We start from the raw sequence: 25,991 nt of genomic DNA on the forward strand, positions 1-25,991 counted from the left end.
GTGACCCGCTTTGGAGTGCATTAGCTGCCATTAATTGAATTTGGATAGCAGGTGTAGAGTGCAAAGCATTGACAGGTGGGTCAATAAAACTCTCGGCCGTGGGCATTAGCAGCCTGATTTGTGCCTGAATAACGAATGACAGAGTGTTAGTATGGGATTGATCATACACTTAGTTTGTAAGAAAGATGAGAATATAGGACTCATAAACTATGTTAGGCTCCAAAACTGGACTGAATGTGCTCTGTGCTCACTATTCCAGTGTCATTCTTTGGCGACAGCTCCATCCAGCTGCAGACTGTCCAAGCATCCTTTCAGACGGTGCTACGTGTGCAGTTTAGAACTTCCAGCCAACAAGGCCTGTTATTTTTGGCTGCGGGGCCTGCAGACTTCTTGCTGTTGGAGGTGACCTCGGGGCGCCTACAGGTGAGTTACAACGTGGGTATGATTCATACATGATGTGTTGACGTTTACTCTCCTGGAGCAAGTTGCACTCAGTTTGGTGTCAGATTGCATGCACACAACCATGAAATAACCTCACTGACTACATTTCTCAACAAGTTTTCACATGAGGGGGGAAGCATTTTAAAATGAGAAATCAGTGGGAAATAATATGAAAGCGGTCATAGTAGGATTTTTTTTTTTACAACACATCGTTGTGGTCCACATAATATGTAATGGTGGTGTTTTGGTCAAAAATTTGCATAGATTATGTTTTGCAGACAATCTACAAGCCGCACTCTGAGTGTCTTTTCAGAATGCGCAGTTTTTTCCGTTCTAAAGTTGGTTTTGCATAATAGGATCCCTTTAAGCGGTATGAAACCTTCGATGTTACAGGTGTTGCGTCAACGTGTTTGGGCCCCTAATCAGGATATTAATCCATGTACAAATTTAAGACTGACTATACAAACTTACTCTTAAAGGGGAACTGCACTTATTTTGGATTTTTGCCTATCGTTAAAAATCATTATGAAAGACATGACGGTGGATGGATTTTTCTTTTTCTTTAATGTATTCTAACTTGTAAATAAACATAAATAGAAGACCATGAAATCCCATAAATAACCATTGAAAAAACTCCAACAATACTCCATTTACATTTTGTGATTTGATTATTCACCAAGTATTAGTGATATTGTTATTATAAGCGCTAACGCAGACAAACTATTTATAGCGACGCTGTGATCACAAGCCTGTGTACAATTTCAACATGATCGACTGGCGAGGTGTTTCCCAGCTTCCTTGCTTCCTGGAAGTTTATTGTAGATCATCAATCATGCCTGTCACCTGGACAGAAGAAGTCGGAGAACAAATAACAAATCCAGCTTTTTACAAGAATAGCAACTTTAAACATTCTAATGTAACGATGTAAATAATAAATGTATTACTTTAACTAACAATAAATAAACTGTATATATATCTTAAATATAGAAAACAGGACATTTTCATCACTTTAAAAAAACTAAGACAAGCCAGCACAGGATGTGAAAACAGGACATATAATGAGAAAACAGGACGTTTGGTCACTCTAAAACCTGTGCCCATCGCCAAACATTTAGTCAACTGGATTCATTATTACTTTTAAAATAAATTAATTAGACTGATTGGTCTATTGCTGGTAATCAACATTACATATTCCATCCATCCATTTTCTACTGCTTATTCCCTTTGGGGTCGCGGGGGGCGCTGGAGCCTATCTCAGCTACAATCGGGCGGAAGGCGGTGTACACCCTGGACAAGTCTTTTTAAAAACCTGTTTACTTTCAATGCCGGTGAGAATTTGAGGCAGGTTATTCCAGAGCGACAAAGATCTATAAATAAAAGATTTCCGCAAAACATTCTTCCTGGGACGAGGGAGTACAAAATGCCCCTCACTGGACGCCCTAATATTGTGATTATGTATAGTGCTACTGTGAACTATTTGGGCCATGAGAAAAGCAGGAGTTTTACTACTGGTCACTGATTTGAACAATATTAGAGTATTAGCTGACAAGATGTATGCATTTGGTTCACGTTGGTTCTTAGTGAACAACCAAGAATCAGCCTTGCTGCCCTATTCTGGACAATCTGGAGCTTACTGATCTCACCACTTGCAGCAGACGCCCAGACTGTAGAACAATAGTCCACATGACACAAGACTAAACTCTTAACAATTTGACAAAGAAGAGGTGGATCAACAAAAGCAGCACATTTCCTGGAAACACCAACAGCCCTTCCCATCTTTGTAACTATATCACTGATATGATTTGACCAGGATAGAGTGCAGTCCAGCATCACACCAAGGAGTTTGGCACTTCTGACCTGTTGAACTGTTGAGATACCTAGCCTCAGATCCAACTTTGGGTCACAAGATAACCCTTGCCTGGTCCCCAATATAATACTTTTTGTTTTTGAGATGTTAAGGACAAGTCTGTTACATACTGTCCAGTCATGCACAGCTTTTAGTCCCTCACTCAATACTACATTAAGTACACTGCATGATGGTGCAGCATAATATAAGCTTGCATCATCAGCATAAAGAACCAATCTTGCACGCCCGGTAACCCAATCATTGGTGAATATAGAAAAAAAGTAAAGGTCCTAGGCAACTTCCCTGTGGAACACCACAATCCAAACTTCTGCTATTAGACAAGCTGCCATTAAGATACACCTGTTGTGATCTTGAGGACAAATAACTCTGTATCCACATTAAAGCCCAAGTATTAAAACCAAAACATTTAAGTTTCTCTATTAAAAGAGAGTGGTCAATCACGTCAAATGCAGCACTAAAATCTAACAGCACAGCTCCAACCAACATAGAATTATCTAGAGCATTAAGCCAATCGTCCGTCATTTGTATAAGAGCAGTGGATGTAGAGTGGCCCGTTCTATATGCATGTTGAGAATCAGTTGCTAGCCCATTTGATTGAAAGTAAGCTTGAATTTGTGCATAGACACATTTCTCCAGTATTTTACATAACCCAGGTAGGATGCTTATTGGTCTAGAATTGCCCTCATTGAAAGACAATTTGGTATCCTTATGTAGAGGAGTAACCTTAGCCACCTTCCATATCTTTGGACACAGGCCCACTTGTAAACATGTATTAAAAATATGACAGACAGGCACTGATATGATACCAGCAGTCATTTTCAGTAACTTACTATCCAGGTTGTCTACACCAGCTACTTTGTTGTCCGGAAGAGAGTGTAGTAACCTCTCAACCTCACTGACTTCAACCTGATGAAAATTGAATTCACAGTCCTTATTATCCATTATAATATTCCTAATGAGGTCAGCTGATTTGTTGTTATTGGATATATGCATACCATGCCTTAATTGAGATACCTTGTCAACATAATAGTTATTAAAATGATTGGCAATGTCACATGGCTTAGTGAGTACCAACCCATTTGATTCCACAGAAGGTGTACAGACATTGTTCTTTCTACCCATGATTTCATTCAAAACATTCCATACGTTTTTGCTATCATATCTCACATCATATAACCTCTGTTTGTAATATTCCCTTTTTTTCAGTTTGTTTAACTTTGTGACCTGGTTTCTTAAGGAACAGTACTTATGCCTGTCATCAATTAAACCTGAGCTTTTTTAGCCATGTCTCTTTCTGTCATTAAACTTCTAAGTTCATTATCAATCCATGAGGCAGACTTAGTTTTGACTGAAAACTTTTTCAAAGGGGCATGCTTGTCCACAACACTCATGTACATTAACATAAATAAGTCCAGTGTAGCCTCAGGGTCTTCTTCACTGCACACCTCGTTCCAATTTAAACAGGATATATCATCAATTAAACATTCTTCATCAAATCTCTTGTAAGACCTTGTAAAAATAATTTTCGCTTTAGGTTTAGGAACCCTTGTCTTTCTAGTGACAGCTATTATATTGTGGTCAGTAAAACCTACAGGAACCGAGACTGCTTTGGAGCATTGGTCCGGGACATTTGTATAAATATGATCAATGCATGTAGCTAAAATAATACCATCACTATTACTACCTATTCTCATGGGAGGGGCAACAATTTGGGACAGATTGCAAGCATTTAAAATGGATAGTAACTTATTTTTGTTTGTACACCCCTGTCCCAGCCAGTCAACATTCATATCACCCAGTAAATAGAATTCTCTATTCTCATCTGATATCCTGTCAAACATCTCACATAACTCCTTCAGATACAGAGCATCAGCACTAGGAGGCCTATAGAAACAGCATACTATAATTGGTTTCAAATAAGGCAGATGGACCTGCACACAAATAACTTGTTGTTTTTAGAAAATGTAATAATAAATATTAACTCATCAGCAGCAAGACCTTGAAACCCTGAAATGGCATGTTTCCGTCTATTATACGGTTTATTCCCGGTTTATTATTCTAACTCTAACCCTTATGATGACATTTAGAAGATAAGGTAGCTGCTCATGGGCATTGTCTTCATTTCTCACCAGTTCTTTTTGCAACCTCTTCCCCCTAAGGTTCGTGTGGACCTTGGCTCAGGTGAGCATACTCTGCGCTCAGAAAGGGACATCAACCTCAGTGACCTCGCATGGCATTCTGTAGAAGTCACTCACACGCATCATCATGTCTCCATCACCATGGACCGAAGAGCTTACTCTAGCATTGTGATACCAGGACCTGATCTGGAGCTCAGTGTAGATGCCCTTTTTGTTGGTGGAGCATCAGGACTTAATCTTCCACACATTCTCAACATCTCTGCTGGGTTTAGAGGTTGTTTAGATGAAGTTATCCTCAATGAACTCAACCTGCTGTCTAGCCTAAAGTCTTTTCCTGGGTACAAGAAGGTCCATGAGGTGTCTTTGGGGTGTAGTGAGTTGTTTTCAGCTACAGAAGCCGATGTGGCCCATTTTTTCAGCTCTGAAGCATTTATCTCTCTTTCACCATGGGACGCGCAACAAAAACGGGTGTTTGAATGTGAACTGCACCCCTCTGGGAGAGAAGCCGATGGTATAGTCCTGTACAGCTCTGGTATGCTGGGAGGTGTTTTGCTAGAGATTAAAGGTGGTCACCTGGTGGCAACGGTTGGAACTGTGCAAGGGAATAAGGCTAAATTGCATTCCCGCACGCACCTCTACAGCAAGCTCACATGGTATCCCATTCAGTTCCAACTACTACCCCATACTGTCCAGCTGAAGGTAGGTGAAGAGTTGCTCCAGGCCAGTCTAGGGTTGCAGAACATCCATCTTAAAGGACCACTCTTTCTGGGGGGCATAAATGAACAAGCATGGAGAGAAGCAAAGCAAACAGGATTGATGTCTTCCAATACTCAGCTGCAAATCATTGAGAGCAGAAGCTCTTTCAGAGGCTGCCTCAGAGAAATAAAAGTAAACACCCAAATAACTGGACTCCCTCATGCTGTTGTCTCCAAAGATATCAGCCTGGGGTGCAAGATGGGCCAACATTCAGAGACCATGTCTACAACCAGATCGATATATGTTCACGAGTTTGACATTACAACAGCCCATGGGATAAGTGATAACAATGACTCCAACCTCTTATTCTTGAGAAGGCTGGAGGTAGAAGAAGGAAGTCAGGCACCATTGGAACCCAAACATATTAAGGTACTTATTTAGTGATTCTCATCAAATCATTATCACATTTACAGCCAATGTGTCTAATCCCCCAGGTGAATGTTGATCTACCAAAGTTAGGCTTGCATCCATCTGAGTTCATGTTCCGCATTGAAGAGCAGCCAGTCCAGGGTCACCTGCATCTTGATCCTAGCCCTGAGCCTAAAGTGACGATGACCTCAACTGGAGCAGAGGAGAGGCACTTGGCTTTTAGCATGCTTGACCTCTGGCAGGGCCGGGTCTCGTATGTTCACAGCGGCTCAGAGGATCACTATGACTACTTCATGTTCTCCATCTACTCCGGTTACAAGGAACTTCCTCTGTCATTGACTGACCATCATCATTTGTACCGTTTTGACATCAGCATTAGTCCTGTTAATGATGTGCCCGTGCTCAGCTTACCACAGGGAAATGTTTTTACTTTACTCCAAACGTCCAAACGACTGGTAGGTTCTAACAGATTGCTGGATGGGTTTTTACTAAACCAGTTCCTAATTTAGTATGAGAAAATGAAGTATATCATCAATGTTTACAGTTTACAACAGATGTCCTGAGAGTGTCAGACCCTGATAGCAGTCAGTCCAACTTGGTGTTTAGCGCCATGGGAAACTTGAACAATGAGGCTGGATACCTTGAACACAGAGATCAGCCCGGCAGGTTGGTGTGGTTACTTGTGAGACGTTTCTTTTTAATTAGGTAATTGAACCAATACATGTTACTTTATAGATTCTTACCTTGTACCTTGACTAAAGTTAGCTGAGATAGGCTATGTCAAACCTGTTAAGTTATGTTGCAGTTGTGATTGACAGTCTACTTTTGCACCAATTTTGTAAACAAAAGAATTATGCAAAAATGTAAATTATGTGTACTATTAGTGGGCGTGTTGTATGTGATCTACTTAGACTGCATGTGCAATTGAAAAGTGGTGCAGACTGCCCTATTTAAATAAAGTTTTTGCATGTTTTATACAGGGCTTTCACCACGGAGACACTAGACGATTTACTGCACATCCATGTTATCATACTCCTACCTGTGGTGCTTTTCTATGTTTTAACACAGCAGACATGTACCAGTTTTTCTGGGCATTTTAGAAGCAGTCCTGCGGTGCATCTACAATGGAATCCACTTTATTTTTTTCACACTAAAGATGCGCTGGTGTTCCTGACTGTGAATTAAAAAAATAATATGTTAGAAAATGCATATAGGTTTTTTTCAAATAGGAGACATGTTAATAATATATATTCTAAATTAAAAAAATAATATTATTTTAAAAATAAACACCAGCCAAGCAGACACAAACACGCATCAATAAAATGCATTTTAAGTCATCCAGCAGCCATAAAATCATAAAATGATTTTGGTGATTAGACAGTATGTCTGCTATTTTGATTTTTGACCATCCATATATATTGACAAGCATAAGTAGGATGGAGCTACAGCACAACAATGTGCATTGCGTAACTGTGTAATTTTGCACTTACTTTTCAGACGTGCTAAATGAAGACGCAAAATAGCGCTGGCAGTTGAGTTTTATTCTTGATAAGTCAAACTGCGTGGGCAGAATATTTACATTTGTGTCTTCTCGTCCCACTATTGTGGGCATTCTGATGATCAGTGTACTATGAATTCAGACACGCTAAACGGATTACGCTCTGTATTCTATTCACTAAAGAGATGCAATCCTCTATGCACATGTTTAGTACATCAGCTTTACACGTGTTATCAAGTTTGCACATATTTTGATACAAGCAATCCATTAGTAGATCAGGTCCTAAATGACACACATGCATCCTTTCTCCAGGGCCATCAACGTGTTCTCCTTGTATGATCTGAAGGAGGGGAAGATTAACTTTGTCCACACTGGAGTCTCCACGACCAGGTTGGCATTCAGAGTCAGCGATGGGCAGATGGTAAGTCTTGTAGTCCCTAAACTACATTATACTTTGCTATGTAGTTATGCCAGGGTTTTTCTTGGGTGATGTGGGCTAGAAGTGTTTAGGGGAGGGGCAGCAGCTTTATGGTGCGTTCCATTTTTCCATTTACTGCATTTGTCGGAATTTCAGAGTTCCTAGTCAGAAGTTTCCACTGGAATGCCCCCCAAGGCAGATTTCCTACTCGGAAAGTGGGAGTCCTAATTGCCCACAAATTGGCTGACAAAGATGGCTGCTCTGAGTGTAAAAAATATTAGAAGCTTCTCTAATATTCGTTATTAGGACTTCACACTAGTTTTTGTCGCACTTGAGATCAACCATATATAATATGACTTATATACATGGTAATATTACTGTAATGTAAATTACCTTTTTTAATGTGTTTTATACGTTCTACATTGCTAGCAATGGCGACTTTGTGTTTCCTCTTCATCCACTGTGTTTGACGGTTGCAGAAGGAACACATACAGTATTTGTCCAGAAGTTGTTTATGTTTCGATAAGGCAAGCCCAATAATAACTTCGTAGATATGGCCATCTTGATTTCCGACTTAATATCTGGAACGCTCATAGCTCGGCTGTGACGTTATTCCCAGCCTTGACATACAACTTTGGAGGTAAATGGAAAGCACCACGATGAAAATAAAGAAAATCTAATTTTTAAACCTGTCAAGCTAACTTCAGTTATGTCTAAATGAATTGATTCCTATTTCCCACGTTGAGAGAGTAAACAGAGCCTGAGGTGATAAGAAAACCAAAATTGTGCCCGAGAAAATCCGTTTTTCAAAGATCATGGCAGGATTATATATATTTTGTAAGGAGAGCCTAACAATGCCAAACTTTGATTTATGCAATATATTTTGTTTCTTTTACTATGTCAGGTCAGCAACCCTGTCATTTTGAGGATACTGGCAGTGGAACTTGAATACAAATTTGTCAACAACACTGTACTGGAGGTGAACCAGGGTGGAGCATCAGTCATCACCATCAATCATCTTGCAGTACAAGTTAACGTGGCTGATCAGCCAGTGGATATTCGCTATGATGTCACAGAGCTGCCGCAGTACGGTGAACTTCAGCGTTTACACTCAAGTGGTGAATGGAGACCCACAACTTTCTTCTCTCAAAAACGTATTGAAAAAGAACGGATCAGATACCTAAACACTTACCGTGCAATTCAAACTCAGAATGCCACTGACCGGTTGAAATGCAAAGTCAGCGCGGACTCTATTGCAGCAAAGACAGAGATTATTTTTCCCATTGTGGTACGATGGATCCATTATAAGGTCACAAGAAGCAAAATGGAGGTCAATGGCGTTCTGAAAGTAGTTGTCACTCCAGAGGACCTTCATGTCATCACCAAGGGTGTTAAACTCAATGATAGTGACATATATTTCAAACTTTTAACCAAACCCAAAAAAGGTCAGCTTTTCCTCATTGACAAAGTTCTAAAGATAAACTCAACCTTCAGCCAGAAGAATATCACGGATGGCTTGGTGACCTATGAACTGTTTACCAGACTGCCTGTTGACACAAGAGACATTTGCATCTTCCAGGCCTTCTCCACCATTGCCATCTCAATGAGTCATGACTTCAGAATAAACATTAGAACGGAGTCAACCGACTTCACCGTCTTAAACAAAGGCCTTTCAGTTGTGGAAGGGGGGACTAAAATCATCACAAAAAGTATACTATTCACTCACATAGCAAGCAACCGCGATGTACACTACAGCATTACCGTGCAACCAAGGCACGGTCAAATACGGAGAATCAACCTCTCAAACTCGACCTCCATCAACGACAACATTGGAATTTTCACCAATCAGGATATCATTGAGGAAAGGGTGATGTACGTTCATGATGACAGCGAGACGAAGCAAGATTCCTTTCGGTTTCAGATTGTGGTTTACAAACCAACCAAAGTCAGCGGCAAGAATGAGAACAGAAACCCAGTCGAACACACTGTAAACATCACGATACAACTCATCAACGATCAGCGACCAGTCAGAGTTGTTGACAAAGTATTCCATATGGCCAGAGACGGGCAGAGGTTGGTGACTTTGAATGATCTTTGCTACCGAGATGATGACTCAGACTTTGAGGACGACTGGCTGGTCTACACTAGGAGAGGGATTCCGATGGGGGAGCTGGTCCTAACCAGTGCGCCCGATCACAAACTGTACGAGTTCACACAGAGAGATCTCAAGCAGGTAGATTAATAATTATAAGGACACTGCATATGGAGAATTAGTCATTTATAGTTTTATGGGTTTGTTTAATATTTCGCAGCATATAATGAACATTAAGGTATATTTATGCTGGAAAATAACTTTTTACTCATTCATGGGAGATTTTTTTGGTTCTTCATAGAGATAAAGAAAATAATGGCACCGGGTCTATGAAAAGACACCTTTACTCAACTAATGGTTTGATTATCACTGTAAATTCGTCAACTGTCTTAATTCTTCTTTTGTTTTTCCCTCAGAAAAAGGTGCTGTTTGTACACAGTGGAGTCAGTTTTGGTCGCTTTGTGCTTTTTGTATCAGATGGGAAACATTATGTTTCTACGTTGATGGAGGTAATTGCTTATTAGTATTTTTCATCCTTTATACTTTAAACCAGGTTTGCCCAAGCTTTTTAAGCTCAATATAAGAAATGTGGTTTCTCTCAGAACTTACTAAAAAAAATACTGCAATATCAAGATTTCAGAACTGATGTGGAACCCATTACCAGTGAACTTGTCTTGCAAAGATGTGGGTCAATCATCAGCAAAAACAATCAGTTAAGCCAGTGTTTTTCAACCTTTTCTGAGCCGAGGCACATTTTTTTCATTGAAAAAATCCCGAGGCACACCACCAGCAGAAAACATAAAAAAAATAAACTCAGCAGCCAATATTGACAGTAAAAAGTCATTCTCGCAATTGTTGGATATAAATTCAAAGCATAACCAAGCATGCATCACTATAGCTCTTGTCTCAAAGTAGGTGTACTGTCACCACCTGTCACATCACGCCCTGTCTTATTTGGAGTTTTTTTTGGTGTTTTCCTGTGTGTAGTGTTTTAGTTCTTGTCTTGCGCCAATATTTTGGTGTTGATTGTCATGTCATGTTCGGATGTACTTTGTGGACGCCGTGTGCTCCACACACTGTAAGTCTTTGCTGTCGTCCAGCATTTTGCTTTTGTTTACTTTGCAGCCAGTTCAGTTTTCATTTAGTTTTGTATAGCCTTCCCTAAGCTTCAATGCCTTTTGTTTATTTTTGGTTTAAGTTTTTACCTGCACGCTGCCTCCCACATGTTGTGATCACGACAAACCATGTTCCCGACATCTACAAAGCAATTAGCTACCTGCTGCCACCTACTGATATGGAAGAGTATTACACAGTTACTCTGCCGAGTTATAGACAGCACATACACTCAACAATGGCACATTTGCGGATTATAACTACTGGTTTGCAAAATTGTTTTTTAACCCAATTAGGTGAAATTACATAATCTCCTACAGCACATCGGACTGTATCTCACGGCACACCAGTGTGCCGCGGCACAGTGGTTGAAAAACACTGAGTTAAGCGACTATTGGCTATCGCATACACCAAATTTGAAGATGATCAGATACAAAAATAATTTAACATGTAGTGAATACCAAGTGTTTCTGTGCATGAGAGAGGGAGAATCCAACAAACAAACACATATATGGAGTAATGGTTTGACTTGCTTGTGACTTGGCAGAATTACAATGTCTTTCTGTTGCAGGTTAAGGCACAGGATCCTTACATTGAAGTGAAAAACAACACAGGCCTCATGGTCCAGCAAGGTGGAATAACGACTCTAACCTCATGTAACCTCAGCATCTTTAGCAACCTTGACATCAGAGATTCACAGCAACTAACGTACGAGGTCTTCCTTCCACCCAAACGTGGTGTACTTCTCAAGAATGATGGTGAATCTGCAGCAGAGGCAGATGCTGTTTCCTTATTCACCCAGGAAGATCTGGAAGCAAAGCGCCTGTTTTATCACCATGACGGCAGCCACGAGTTTTCAGATGGCTTTAATATCACAGCGAGAGCAAAGGAGAAAAACAGAGAAGGGCAATCACATGATTGGAGGAGGGAAGTGTATCTAGACATTGGCTTGCAGATAAAAATCTACCTTAAGAGTCATCAGAGACCACCAATAGTCATCAATAATCGTCCAGTGGTCGTTGCGGAGGGGCACAATGTCTCCTTAAATAAAGACCAGTTAGAGGTATGATGGTCTTGCTAAGACGTTTCAATAAGCTTCATATTGTCACCTCTCTACTTCCATTACCTCCAGGTCATCCATGTTGACAGCCAGCCTTCAGAGATAATCTTCACTGTCCAAAGCCCACCATCTTTGGGCTTAATTGAGATGTTTACCTCTGAGAAAAAGCGGCGAACAAAAAACGAAGGACACCAACATCGTTTCCAGGTGCCTAAAACCTGAATCACATCCCTATAGGAGCACCACTCAATTGCTTCTGGACAAAAAACTGTGTTATTTAAAGGGGAACATTATCACAATTTCAGAAGGGTTAAAACCATTAAAAATCAGTTCCCAGTTGCTTATTTTATTTTTCAAAGTTTTTTTCAAAATTTTACTCATCACGCAATATCCCTAAAAAAAGCTTCAAAGTGCCTGATATTAACCATCGTTATATACACCCGTCCATTTTCCTGTGACGTCACACAGTGATGCCAACACAAACAAACATGGCGGTTAGAACGGCAAGGTATAGCGACATTAGCTCGGATTCAGACTCGGATTTCAGCGGTTTAAGCGATTCAACAGATTATGCATGTATTGAAACGGATGGTTGTAGTGTGGAGGCAGGTAGCGAAAACCAAATTGAAGAAGAAACTGAAGCTATTGAGCCATATCGGTTTGAACCGTATGTAAGCGAAACCAACGAAAACGACACGACAGCCAGCGACACGGGAGAAAGCGAGGACGAATTCGGCATCGCCTTCTAACCAACGATTGGTATGTGTTTGTTTGGCATTAAAGGAAACTAACAACTATGAACTAGGTTTACAGCATATGAAATACATTTGGCAACAACATGCACTTTGAGAGTGCAGACAGCCCAGTTTTCATCAATTAATATATTCTGTAGACATACCCTCATCCGCTCTCTTTTCCTGAAAGCTGATCTATCCAGTCCAGTTGGAAATGCATCTGCTTTGAGTGTCGCAGGATATCCACACATTCTTGCCATCTCTGTCGTAGCATAGCTTTCGTCGGTAAAGTGTGCGGAACAAACGTCCAATTTCTTGCTTTGGCATCTTTGGGCCACTGGTGCAACTTGAATCTGTCCCTGTTCGTGTTGTTACACCCTCCGACAACACACCGACGAGGCATGATGTCTCCAAGGTACGGAAAACAGTCGAAAAACGGAAAATAACAGAGCTGATTTGACTCGGTGTTTGTAATGTGTTTGAGAAAATGGCGGATTGCTTCCCGATGTGACGTCACGTTGTGACGTCATCGCTCCGAGAGCGAATAATAGAAAGGCGTTTAATTCGCCCAAATTCACCCATTTAGAGTTCGAAAATCGGTTAAAAAAATATATGGTCTTTTTTCCAAGGTATATATTGACACTTACATACAGTAGGTCTGGTGATAATGTTCCCCTTTAAAGACAGACACTTATTACAGCATAAAAAAGTTTGCATACGACAGACCAATATGGCTTAAATATGAGTGACTGATAATGTAGTGGATCACTTGGCAGACTTTAATGCAGTCAGCAATGTTTCAGTCCCCACTCACTGATAGTGTTAATGCGGTATAAATGGTTGTTCTTCTTTAGCTTTACCCTGTGATTGACTGGCGAGCAGTCAGGGGTGTAGTGAGCCTTTTTTCCTTAAATTGGGAAGGTGTGGCTCGGTTGGTAGAGAGGCCATGCCAGGTTCAATCCTCCACCATCTGTTGTGTCCATGGGCAAGATACTTTACCCACCTGCTCCCAGTGCCACCCAAACTGGTTTGAATGTAGCTTAAAGATGTAGATAATGGGTTTCACTATGTAAATTGCTTTGAGTCTCTAGAGAAAAGCGCTATATACATATAATTCACAATTTACTTCACTTTAATTGTCATATGATCCTATTTATGAAAAGGGTAAGAAGTCTAGCAAACAATGGATGGATAGCTTAAGCATCTTCCATTGGATAATGAATAATTCAAAATTCACAGAAATTTAGATGGGAGCCAACAACTTCCTTCACTCAGGAGGACATCAACAAGGGTTTGGTCATCTACTACCAGCAGACTTCAGGAAGCGCCAATGATTCTGCTCTGTTGGAGGCTACCAATGGGGTCACCAAGGTTGGACCCTTTAAAATGGCGATTGATATTATTCCCACGCTACTGCCTCTACAGGTAATGCTTGAACCAAATAAGCCAAATTGTGGTGAGGCACCTGAAAATTGTTCAAGTTGGGTTTTATTCCGTAGGTCTCTGACTTGACATTGGATGAGGGGTCGTCTCTGCCGCTTACACCTGACATAATCACAGTTAATAGTCATCACTTTTCAGGGAGGAATTTCCTGTATCAAATTGTTGTTCCACCACGACACGGTCACTTGGAGCACAGTCGGATCCCAGGGATGCCCATCACTGCTTTCACACACACGGAGGTACTCAGAATCTAGATTTTCATATTGTTTCATCTTGACCAAGTCCAAGTCCAACATGGCACATTTCACTCTACAGTTGGAGCGTGAATACATTTCCTATATCCATGATGGCAGTGACACAGTGAGAGACAACTTTACCATCATTGCCAATCAGACAGAGAACCAGAAGCACAGTCTACCCTGTACCGTGCAGATCAATGTCACGCCTGTCAATGATGAGACTCCTGTTGTTACAACCAACAATGGTCTAAAGGTAGAAAGTATAATGCCCACAAGGGATATATTCTTCCAAATTTCAAATAACCTATATTGCAAAGAAGGTGGACAATATGTAAAAATGCTTATGGAGATAAAATTATGTGGTGGGTCACACCTGACCTACGAGTCTTGCGTTTGGCACCTATGCAATGCAAGTATACCTTGAAACTTAACATGGTTTGACAGTCAAATGACTTGGATTTCAATCTAAACTTTCAAGTGAAGTATGTTCAAATATTTTTTTTAAACTGTGACAATGCAAGACAAAGAGAAAAATGATAATGGTAATGTACCAAAAAAATGAAAATAAAGTTGTAATAATCAAAAGTAAGGTTCTGAACATGGTTTATTATTCCAAAATAGAACAGTCTTCTGCAACAGATCAAGTTGCAAGGGTTCACCGTACTCCTCAGATCTAAACTAATTTGTTTGTATGCACAAATGAAAAAATATATATTTTATTGTTCCTCTCAGGTTTGGGTGGATTCGGTGACAGAAATCTCAGTGGACGATCTCAGCGCTGAGGACTCTGACATGCCACCTGACAAGCTTGAGTTCATCGTCACACCACCCAGTAATGGCTACCTGGCTCTGAAGAGCGCCCCCTCCAAACACATCTTAAACTTCACGCAGATTCACATTGAAAGTGGCCAGCTACTCTTTGCGCACAATGGTGAGATGCAAAGAACATTCTTGAGTCAATGAAATAATTCTTATTTTCTTCACGTTGTTGGCGCTCTCCGTTTAGGTGCTTTGACTGGTGGCTTCCACTTTCAGGTGAATGACGGCGTGAACTATGCCAATCGCCAAATCTTCAGCACTACAGCTCATTCTTTTGTACTTACACTACAGAGAAACCATCCAGTGGAGGTGTACCCAGGTATAACGGCTTACTATTTTTAGTAGAATAACCTCACAGATCACTGAGTCTTGGCTGTTAGGGACGTCTTTTTTTTTTCCTTGTCTCTGTCACTAAAATTCCTGACACTGTGTTTTTTGTTGACTTTAAAGGATCTGTGACACCAATATCTGAGCATGAGCTTCAGGTGATAACCAGCAACCCCACTGATGTTGCAATAAATGACACTTTGGTGTATACAGTGACCATTCCTCCAAAATTGGGCCGCTTGGTCCGTTATATGCCAGACAACTCTACTCAGGATATTTCTACGTTCACACAGAGGATGGTAGTCACAACTAATGTGTGTTTTTTTTAATCTGTGAATGAATGGTAAATTGAAGTAGTCGTTTCTGCCTTAGGTGAACTCTGGGGTTGTCTTGTACGATCAGAACAAGCCAGAGTCAGTGGTATGGTTGGCTACAGACACGTTTTCTTTCACCGTGTCTTATCCTCCCATCTTCCTCCCGCCAAACACCTTCACCATTTTGATCTCCTACCAGGCAAACAAACATCTTCACTATCTTCAACATGACAGCAGACCCCTTAACAATGCAGGTATGTGCTAACAAAAGTCAGTTCATATCCCTCAAGGTAGAATATGCAGTACATTATCCCTTATATGGTGAATTACTAATCTTCAAGTTACATTTTTTACGACCAAAAACGAACTCACAAAGTCTATGTACAACCAGTTTCCACCAATTACAACAGTACTGTTGTTTGCCGGCATGTTGTGGAGTGTTTGTGATTCCAATGATGCGAAGGACCTCAGGCAGCGTGCAGGTAAGATTCTTTACCTCGATACACAAGGAAAAATAACACAATTTAAATGCTTACCCTCACATGAAGATTAGCGTATATAAACAATTAAAACCAGCAAAACACAGTCGCGGGTAGCAAACAATGGATCAGCATCCACGTGATGGCGGAACGGGTCTAAAAAGGGGAGTGATTAGGTTGAGCAACTGGTGTGAGCCGGTGTGTAAACCCAAGGCGCCTGTGAGGAAAGGAGCATTGAGAACATAACAGAACACTAAACGGCTACAGCAAGTCAAAGCCGCTGCAGCTGGCGAGGCGGGTATCCACGCACTGGCCACATCTTTGGCCGGCGAGAAGGCGAACGTGAGCAGCACCAGAACTTCAGCAGCCAAAGAGTTTCACGCTCAAGTCCTGGGCATCGCTGATGATGGTGCGGAGAGCGTCCATAAATTGCCCACATGCGTGGTGATAAGGAGGAGTGCAATCGCTAGGTGGACGCTTCTGCAGTAGGTCAGTTGGCTGCCGAGCTGGATGCAAGGCTGAAGCTGACTGCAGATTTGGAGGCGAGGCAGAAAGCCCACTTGAGGCTGGAGGACCCACTGGAGGCGTGGCTGGAAGCGGCGTTGTCAGGGGACCTGCTGGAGGTGAGGTTGGAAACAGGGTCATCGGAGGACACGCTGGAGGAGTGGCTGGTGGCGTCAGACCCACTGGAGAGGCTGGTGGCGTCAGACCCACTGGAGTAACTGGCGGCGTCAGACCCACTGGAGTAGCTGGTGTTATCATCAAGCAGCGTTTGTGCACTAAACAGCAGTCATAGACACGGAATGATTGCCAATATGAGCAATGACTTTACCAAACTGCGGCGGCGAGGAAGGAGTGGCTGCCTGCACTTTGCTTCGACACGTTGGAGGAACCAATGGAATCCACGTTTGAACGGCGTACAGAAGCCACTGAGGTCGGCTTTCGCCTACGTCAACTAGCACGGGAAGGCGGCGTGGAGATGTCCCCTGGCCAAGCGCAGTCGATCGAGACAAGCTTGCTATCTGGACTCCACATTACCGTCTCTCCTCTGGAGAATTGCTTGTTTTCCGTCACGTCACCACTTCCCGATGGTAAAAAACAGTCGTGGTCAACCAAGCCAAGATGGCTGTTGTGCAGCAAACAGTGTGCATATTTGCTGAGTACACAATGGGCCTAGATCTTCCTGCAAAAAGCAAATATGAGCAAAACATCAAATTATACAATGGAATAGATCTCTATACTTTATCAAAAAAAAATTGTCGAGTGATATGAAGGATTGTCTTTTGGTGGTATTCATGGACATATCAAGATGTCTGGTGCTTCAGACATCATTCTACGTGACACAACAGATGAAAATATGGAAAAGCATAGAAGTCTACAACTTATTTGGTAGTGGCTGCATCAAAGAAATTGGTATCAAGACTCTCCCGGATAAATATGTGTCGTTTTTGCTCGGGTAAGGTTGCATTTCAGGATTTAACTTAGTGTCAGCAGCCATGATGTTTGTTGTTGCACGCGCCATTTACAAGTACACGTGGTTTTCCCCGTCTTCATCAAAATATAGCTATATATCTTAACATTGCCTATGTGCTGAACGCTTCATTCATGATTGCTGCCTTTTGTAAAAGCTTAACTCGTTTAGGTTTCGCTTACAAACCCGAAACAAGATAAAATACAAATAATATTAAGATAATATTTAAATGGGGAATAATAAAAGTTAAAAGTATATCAAACACATTTTTAACAAAGTAGTCACTGCAAACTTTCAAAAATTATTGTTTCAATTTTCAAAAAACTTTCAAAATTCAAAATGCAAAATTCTTACACTCTGTTCCCTTTGTTTGGAGTGTGTGCCATTTTTTGTTGTCATCTTTCGTAAAATCTTGAACTCTTCTGCTCGTCTTGATTACCTCTTAAAAGAAACCTGTATCATTTTCCAGATTTGTACAGCCGAAAACAATGCAAGCAAAGGGTTGTTTTTATTTAAGAAAGTCTAAATGGTGCCAAGTACTCATTGAGAACAGACACTGGCTTAATCGCCACGCATTCTTAATGAAACGTGATGTCATGTCAATCCAAGCAATAGCAGAGGGTTTCCGCTTCCATCGCCTTTAACACCTGTCAAGTCCATACCTTCATTTTCTCCACGGTGAAGTCATGGGCGTTGTGATGGAATCCACGTTTGAATGGCGTATAGAAGCCACTGAGGTAGGCTTCCGCCAGCGTCAATGGGCTTGAGTGGACAGGTTGACATGGTAGCCGGACGGAACGGAGTAGACTGGGATGGTTTCGTCATCGCGTAGCAAAATAGTGGAGAACAACACCTCAACTTGAACACCTCCAGCTATTGCCAGTGTTGTGCCAAAATGTGATTGCCTGTCAAAAATGTATTTTGTGGTTATTGTAATGCTACGTGTTTGACATTATTTAAGCCTTTATCGTGTCCGGAAAATGACAGTTTGCCTCTTCTGTGGTATTAATGAGATTTAAAGGAGCGGTGTTAGTCCGATGTTGATGTGATAAAACCTCTTTCTTATTTGGAAGATACATTTCAATTGTAACTGTTATTTCTTCCTGCACATAATACATATTTATAAAGTGTTTTATTCATTTATATAACATTTTCATTAAATGTAATATTGCCTGACTGATCATAGTGTGTGAATGGGTGAATGTGAATGTGGAAATAGTGTCAAAGCGCTTTGAGTACCTTGTAGGTAGAAAAGCGCTATACAAGTATAACCCATTTACCATTTATTTCTCCAAATTGAAATGCATGAGCTCTGCTGCAGGATACAAATGTGGCTTTTAAGAAACACCCACTTGACGGGCTAGAATAAAAGTACATGAACCATAATACAACCAAAATGAGCTATGCTTTTTTTGATCTGTCTCTCAGGCGCTGTGGTGTCGGAAGGTGGCAGGATTATAATTGACACATCTAAACTTGATGCCTCCAATCTCCTTGGGAAAGTGCCCAAGCCCTTCCAGAAAGACCACCATGTTGTTTACCGTCTGACTTCTCTTCCGCGCCACGGCGCTTTGTCTATCCATGGCCGCAACCTCACCAGGTGTTCTACTCGTTTCTGTGTTTCAGAATTGGCTTAATTTAGACACTTCCATAGTGATATACTGTACATATGTGTCCTTAGATGCTTTGCCTTTTTTTCCAAAAGGGAACAACCAGATTTTTCGCAGATTGTATTGAACAAATTTGGCATCACTTACATCCACGATGACTCTGAGACCACGAGTGACAGCTTCACTTTCCGGGCATGGGTGGTTCCTCTTGATGCCTCCTCCTCCTCATCTCCGTTTTACTCAGCTTCCTCCTCCCTTCCATCATTAGACTTAGTGTCTCATCGCCACGTCAAGGACAGCCTGGCTGTGACGGAGACATTTAACATTACGGTAACGCCGGTCAACGACCAGCCTCCACTGAATAGGAATAGATCCCCGAGTTTGAAGGTTGTCGTTGGAGAGAGGGTCATTCTCGGACCAGACAATCTGCAGGTGATAATATTTTCTCAATGTTTTTCTTAACCCATGTGCAACCTTAAGATTGAATACACACACTTACTCTTAAGATCCAATAGGGACCCGCTCATAAAAGTGTCATAAGTCATCAATCAAGTATTTTTCTTTTTTACTTTCAACGCTTGAAAGCTTTAAACTTCAGATCTATCTATTGATATGAACTTTGTTATTATCTTTTACACTTTTTTTTTAATGTTTTATGGCATTCTCGTCAAAAAATAAATAATGATAAATATGCACTATTTCTAAAATATAAGTTGCAGAATGGAATATTTGAGGTTGGGTAATTGCAGCCTTGAATATGTCAATAATTCATGATAACACTGATTTTGATACAGTAGACCAAATATTTTTACAGTGCCTACTGAGCTAGAATGAGAAAGAAAGCATGCAAAACTTGGTTGAGGTTGTTGAGTACAGACAAGTCTTTTATATACTGTATCTGTCATTTAGTGTTGTCCCGATACCAATATTTTGGTACTGGTACCGGTACTAAAATGTATATTGATACTTCTCGATACTTTTCTAAATAAAGGGGACCACAAAAAATTGCATTATTGGCTTTATTTTAACAAAAATCTTAGGGTACATTAAACATATGATTTTTATTGCAAGTTTGTCCTTAAATAAAATAGTGAACATACTAGACAACTTGTCTTTTATTAGTAAGTAAACAAACACGGGCTCCTAACTAGTCTGCTGAAGTATGCAGTAACATATTGTGTCATTTATTATTCTATTATTTTGTCACAATTATTAAGAACAAGTGGTAGAAAATTAATTATTAATCTACTTGTTCATTTACTGTTAATATCTGCTTACTTTCTTTTTTAACATGTTCTATCTACACCTATGTTAAAATGTAATACTCACTTATTCTTCTGTTGTTTGATACTTTACATTAGGGGGTGTGGGGGACCAGTACTTTTTAGAGGCGGTATAGTACCGAATATGATTCATTAGTATCGCGGTACTATACTAATACCGGTATACCGTACAATCCTACTGTCATATTATATATAACTGCCCAAAATAATTTCCATTGCATTTTCAGCAATTTAATGGCAGTTTAACTCATTTACGTTTACCAAAGATCTCAAAATTACGCATCATGATTTTGGCGTTATCTGGTGGTTAAGGGGCGCAATTACATCAAAACAATGTTTTCTTGTTTTTCGTTCGGCAAAAATGAGATTCATTTGGTTTTCCTGAAAAAAGCATGGTCATATACCAGGATTACAGTCTGTTAAAAATATATTAGCTATAAATTAAGTCATTGGGGCCGATCGAGGTTTTAAGAGAGTTGTGTATACTTTGTGTATATTTTCTAACAACGTTGCAAAAAAACACAATGGCATTTTATTAAAAAAAATAAAAATACATATTTCAGACCGCAAACTTTTAAACTGAAAAATCATATAATTTAGGGAAGACAAATAATTCCTGTTTTGGGCCCTAGGGTTTCACAAGGGTTAAGCTGAGGTCGTTTGAACACATTTACCTCAGTTGCCCTATTGTTTTAAGACCATACTGCAAAAGACCATACTGACAAAAATATAAGTATTCAATCCTAATACTTTTACAAAACACAGCCCCAAGTGCAATGGTCTCATATTCAGATTCATATGGTAATTAAAAGCAAACATTCCCTGTCTTTGCTAATATTCTGTTTGCATCTACAAGAGCAGGTTGAAGATCATGACACGCCTCCGGAGGAGCTGCATTACCTTGTAATCAGCAAGCCCAACAACGGCTACCTGACGCTGGGTGAAAGGCCAGAACCAGTGACATCGTTCACGCAGTACGACGTCAACCACGGCCGGCTGCATTTTATACAGCAGGTGCAGAGTCAGTCTTGGTGGAAACTTCCCATCTGTTATGTTTTCATTTTGAATAATGACATTTTCTTTTCTTTTCTCACCAGGGTGAGCCTTCAACGGGAGTTTTCTACTTTAATATAACTGATGGTCATCATCGTCCGCTCTACAAACTGTTCAGTTTGGAGGTGATTAAGCCCTTCATTTTTATAGTTAACAACACCGGCCTGTCATTGGTTCAAGGCAGAACTGCTGTTATCCTGACAATCAACCAGCTCGCAGCTCAAACAAATGGTCAAAGTCAGGCCAACATAACCTATACAGTAACCACCCACCCCCGGCATGGACGCATTGCCATAAACGACCAAGAAGTCATGACCTTCTGTCATGAGGATCTCCAACATGGCCGTGTTGTCTATCACATGACTGAGCTCAGTGAATCGGAGGACAGCTTTCAAATCTCCATCTCGGCCACGGCGTCGGGTGTCGAGTATGGAAACGTGACATCACAGACAGTGAAGGTAGTCGTGCGACCTCTCATCTATTTACGGGAACCAGTGAGAGTCCCCAGTGGCATCGCCGTGAAACTGGGGAAAGCCATGATGGACGCCTCGGAGCTGGCGAGAATTAGCAGAGCCGACCCGGTCTTTGAGGTTCTGGCTCCACCAAAACATGGCAAACTAGTCAAGGTATGGCTTCATTTTTTTAAGAAAAGCAAGAATGTTCTTGTTTTTTGCAATAATATCCAAATGACGAATAGATCAAATAAACAGGTTGATTGTGTACATCTATTAGAGATGGGATTTATGGCTCTTTTAAAGAAGCTAGATCTTGAGGAGCCTTTCCTGTTAAAGAGCTTTTCAAAAGACTGGCTGGCTATTATACTGTATTTTGTTATGTAACTCAAAGGGTTAGGGTTAGGGGTACCCTAACCCAAATAAACTATCTATTATAGCAGTTATGAGAGAATACTTATCTAAGAACAACTCAAATTTACATATCCCAACAATATTTACCCCCTCCCACCTCCAAAGACATGCACCTGGGGAAAGGTTGATTGGCAACACTAAATGGTCCCTAGTGTGTGAATGTGAGTGTGAATGTTGTTGGCCCTGTGATGAGGTGGTGACTTGTCCAGGGTGTACCACGCCTTCTGCCCAAGTGCAGCTGGGATAGGCTCCAGCACCCCCTGTCACCCCGAGAGGGACAAGCGGTAGAAAATGGATGGATGGATGGATGGATTGTGTTTTTTTATTGTAAGCACTGCATTATGTAGTGCAATACCTCATGTTTTGACAATGAGATCACTGTTTTAGAATTTTGCCTTACCTAAAAAAATGTTGTGGTACCATAAAACCTATGCATGCTACATGCTTTATTAAGTATATGCACACAAAAAATGTCCACCAGCATTTTAACAATACAGGAACAAAAAATACAAATAAGGATTAAACGTATATGTTTATAATACATAAAAATACAACTAGAATATGTATGCATGATAAAATTATGAATACAAAACTGCACTCCTATACCTACAGGTGCTAATATCCCCTCCAATTCCTGGTACAGCAGTAAAAGTGGTGCGCACATGTACTGCAGGTAACGTGGGCAATTTTCATATAAAAATGGCTTGGCAAGGAACGACTCCCAACCGAGAATCATTTGTCATCGTTCACCTGAAAGAACTGTTCAAAAGACTCGACTCATTCGCAAACGTCATGTCTAACATTTATGTAAAGCAACAAACAACAACTAAAAGTTCATCAAAACCAATTGTCGGAACATTTAAAGCACAAGCACCTAAATGGGTAAATGGTAAATTACAAGCAAACACACGAAGACTGTCAATACGTGGACCTTGGAGTTTGTTTTCCCGGAATGCAAAGGAAAGTTGGCGCGGGCAAGGCGTGAATGTAAGTACATGATTTATTAAAACACTAACAATCTACAAAAAAAGGAAGCAAACAAAAGGCGCGCACAATGGCGGAGAACAAACTTGACTAATGAAACCAAAAGACTAGCACAAAGGCAATTAACTATGAACACAAAACAAAAACACTTACTGTGGCATGACATAAAGTATGAACTATGGTAAACAGGAATATCATGGGTAGCAGTAGTACGGATGGATAGATATAATGTCACCAGGACGATCAAATGAAACAGCCAGGCTTAAATAGCAGTGACATGATCAGTGACAGGTGTGCGAGTGCAAAGCGTGAGACAGGTGTGTGACATGAGGACAGGTGAAAACTAAAAGGTTGCTATGGTGACAAAACAAACAAGAGTCCACAAAGAGTCCAAAAACAAAACCGAACATAACTAAAACAAAAACATGATCAACAGACATGACAAAGACAAAGTTAAAGTTAGAGTACCAATGATTGTCACACACACACTAGGTGTGGCGAAATTATTCTCTGCATTTGACCCATCACCCTTGATCACCCCCTGGGAGGTGAGGGGAGCAGTGGGCAGCAGCGGTGGCCGCGCCCAGGAATCATTTTTGGTGATTTAACCCCCAATTCCAACCCTTGATGCTGAGTGCCAAGCAGGGAGGTAATGGGTCCCATTTTTTTTATAGTCTTTGGTATGACTCGGCCGGGGTTTGAACTCACAACCTACCGATCTCAGAGCGGACACTCTAACCACTAGGCCACTGAGTAGCATATGCCTTTAAAAAGTCCATAAAATCGTAATAATTTAATGATAAACTTCACTTATAGTTTGAAGCTAAAAATAGCCACTCTGAATGCTTAGTCCTAAAACTCACTGAATATGAGGGCAAAACTCTGCAAAAATGTATGTTTATCCGCCTTCCGTCCGAGTGCAGCAAGGATAGGCTCCAGCACCAACCCTGAGTGGGAAAAGCGGTAGAAAATGGAAGGATAGATGGATGATTATGAAGCTTGTTCTACTTTTGCTATTTTCTGTTCATAGTTTTGTTTATAATATGAACGACGCCCGCTTTTATGTTAGTCCATTGTTTGGGTTTGAACTGAAATTACATTATTTTGATTAAAAACAATGGCACTTTCCAAATATGTGTACATTCCTATATAAAACTAACCCAGGGGTGTCCAAACATTCTCCACTGAGAATTCTAAAATATTTAATTTTCAAAGCATACAGGTATATAGATTTTTTGAAAGAAATAAAACAGGCTGGATGTCAGCAGAAAAAATAGCTCCAATGAGGCGAGATTGACCGCACTGGGCTGCAGGTAGAACATTGGAGGCGGAATCTCCTTTTTATTGGCCTTGAGCTTTTGAATTACTTTACTTTTTTTTCATGTATATATTCATTTCACACCATATTCATTGCACTTCTACATTTTTTATATTTTTATATATTTGCACATTGTTTTTTTTGTTTTGTTTTTTTCTAGCATGCACACATCGCACTGTATGGAATGGCCTCAATCTCGTTACCTTGCGTAATGACAATAAAGCTGATTCTGATTCTGATTCTGACTTATTTAGCTCAAACACAGCGATACACAATAATATATGAGGAGCAATACGACAAATAGTACAATTGAACTTCCAAAATTTGTGGAACATTTTATATTTAGTATTAAACATTACTCCAGGTTTTCTAATACATCATTTACACTAATAAATTCAATTTTTGCTAGGCTGTCTAAAAATGTCTCTGCCTGTATAGTTTCTACTATAGCAAAAGTTTAATATTATAACGTTGCTCTGCCTTATTTGATTAGCAACAGGCTTTGCTTAGGTTTTTAGACTGACACATCATATTCACAGAGGGAATTTTAAGTCTAAATTACGATTGTACCCTTATCTGGTGGCAAAAATGAATACACATGTTACAATGTTACATATCAATCCATCAAAATCGAATTGTTGTTTTTGTACAATGTAGACCTTTACCTTATTTATTCAGATTTTTTCTTCAAGAAACATGGTGTACATGTCAAGAGATTTATTAATGTCAAAGCAAGACCTTTTTGCCAAGAACCCAATTGTAGAAGTTCTAATGTAAACACAACTTCTGTACAGTAAATAGAGGTCAGTGTTAAATCATTTCATTAGCAGTGAATTCAATTGAATGTGTTTTGTTTATCCTGTTTGGTATATGTCCCTGGTATACTGTACATATGAACAAAGTAAATAATACTTTTTGGACAAATTGGGTGAATCATTTCCCACTCTACACCACTTTAAACCAATTTTCTAGGTATAATGATTGATGATAAAATGAACTGGAAATCACATGTAAAAAAACATGTTAAAGCAAAATATGTTCTAGACCAAAAATCACTTCATATTCTCTACTGCTTGCTAGTGTTACCATATCTGAGTTATTGTGCAGAAATCTGGGGAATTAACTACAAAACTACACTTTATTCATTAACAGTTTTACAAAAAAGGTCAGTTATAATAATACATAATGTTGGATGTAGAGAACATTCAAACCCTTTATTCATTGAATCAAAAATACTGAAATTCCACGACATAGTGAATTTGCGAACAGCTAAAATTATGCACAAAGCAAACTACAATC

At 40.2% G+C, this 25,991-nt stretch overlaps 1 protein-coding gene across 8 annotated transcripts in view; it reads left to right on the plus strand.

Annotated features, from left to right (window-relative positions):
• The window catches only part of LOC133619711 (chondroitin sulfate proteoglycan 4-like), a 32,722-nt gene that overhangs the window by 1,720 nt on the left and 5,011 nt on the right, over window positions 1-25,991 (plus strand). For 2 of the 8 annotated variants that reach the window (XM_061980945.2, XM_061980952.1), the window contains exons 2-21: window positions 260-423; window positions 4,468-5,571; window positions 5,637-6,026; window positions 6,116-6,237; window positions 7,382-7,490; window positions 8,392-9,720; window positions 9,996-10,088; window positions 11,264-11,755; window positions 11,825-11,959; window positions 13,726-13,911; window positions 13,986-14,168; window positions 14,245-14,421; window positions 14,901-15,099; window positions 15,175-15,306; window positions 15,438-15,613; window positions 15,687-15,882; window positions 19,007-19,178; window positions 19,260-19,620; window positions 21,333-21,485; window positions 21,569-22,150. In XM_061980945.2, the coding sequence (XP_061836929.1) occupies window positions 260-423; window positions 4,468-5,571; window positions 5,637-6,026; window positions 6,116-6,237; window positions 7,382-7,490; window positions 8,392-9,720; window positions 9,996-10,088; window positions 11,264-11,755; window positions 11,825-11,959; window positions 13,726-13,911; window positions 13,986-14,168; window positions 14,245-14,421; window positions 14,901-15,099; window positions 15,175-15,306; window positions 15,438-15,613; window positions 15,687-15,882; window positions 19,007-19,178; window positions 19,260-19,620; window positions 21,333-21,485; window positions 21,569-22,150 (6,455 nt within the window). The remainder of the gene's footprint in view (window positions 1-259; window positions 424-4,467; window positions 5,572-5,636; window positions 6,027-6,115; window positions 6,238-7,381; window positions 7,491-8,391; window positions 9,721-9,995; window positions 10,089-11,263; window positions 11,756-11,824; window positions 11,960-13,725; window positions 13,912-13,985; window positions 14,169-14,244; window positions 14,422-14,900; window positions 15,100-15,174; window positions 15,307-15,437; window positions 15,614-15,686; window positions 15,883-19,006; window positions 19,179-19,259; window positions 19,621-21,332; window positions 21,486-21,568; window positions 22,151-25,991) is intronic. The other 6 variants (XM_061980947.2, XM_072915386.1, XM_061980950.2 and 3 more) reach the window with 6 other exon arrangements.

This window comes from Nerophis lumbriciformis, linkage group LG20 (assembly GCF_033978685.3).
Source record: "Nerophis lumbriciformis linkage group LG20, RoL_Nlum_v2.1, whole genome shotgun sequence".
Taxonomy (NCBI): Eukaryota; Metazoa; Chordata; class Actinopteri; order Syngnathiformes; family Syngnathidae; genus Nerophis; species Nerophis lumbriciformis.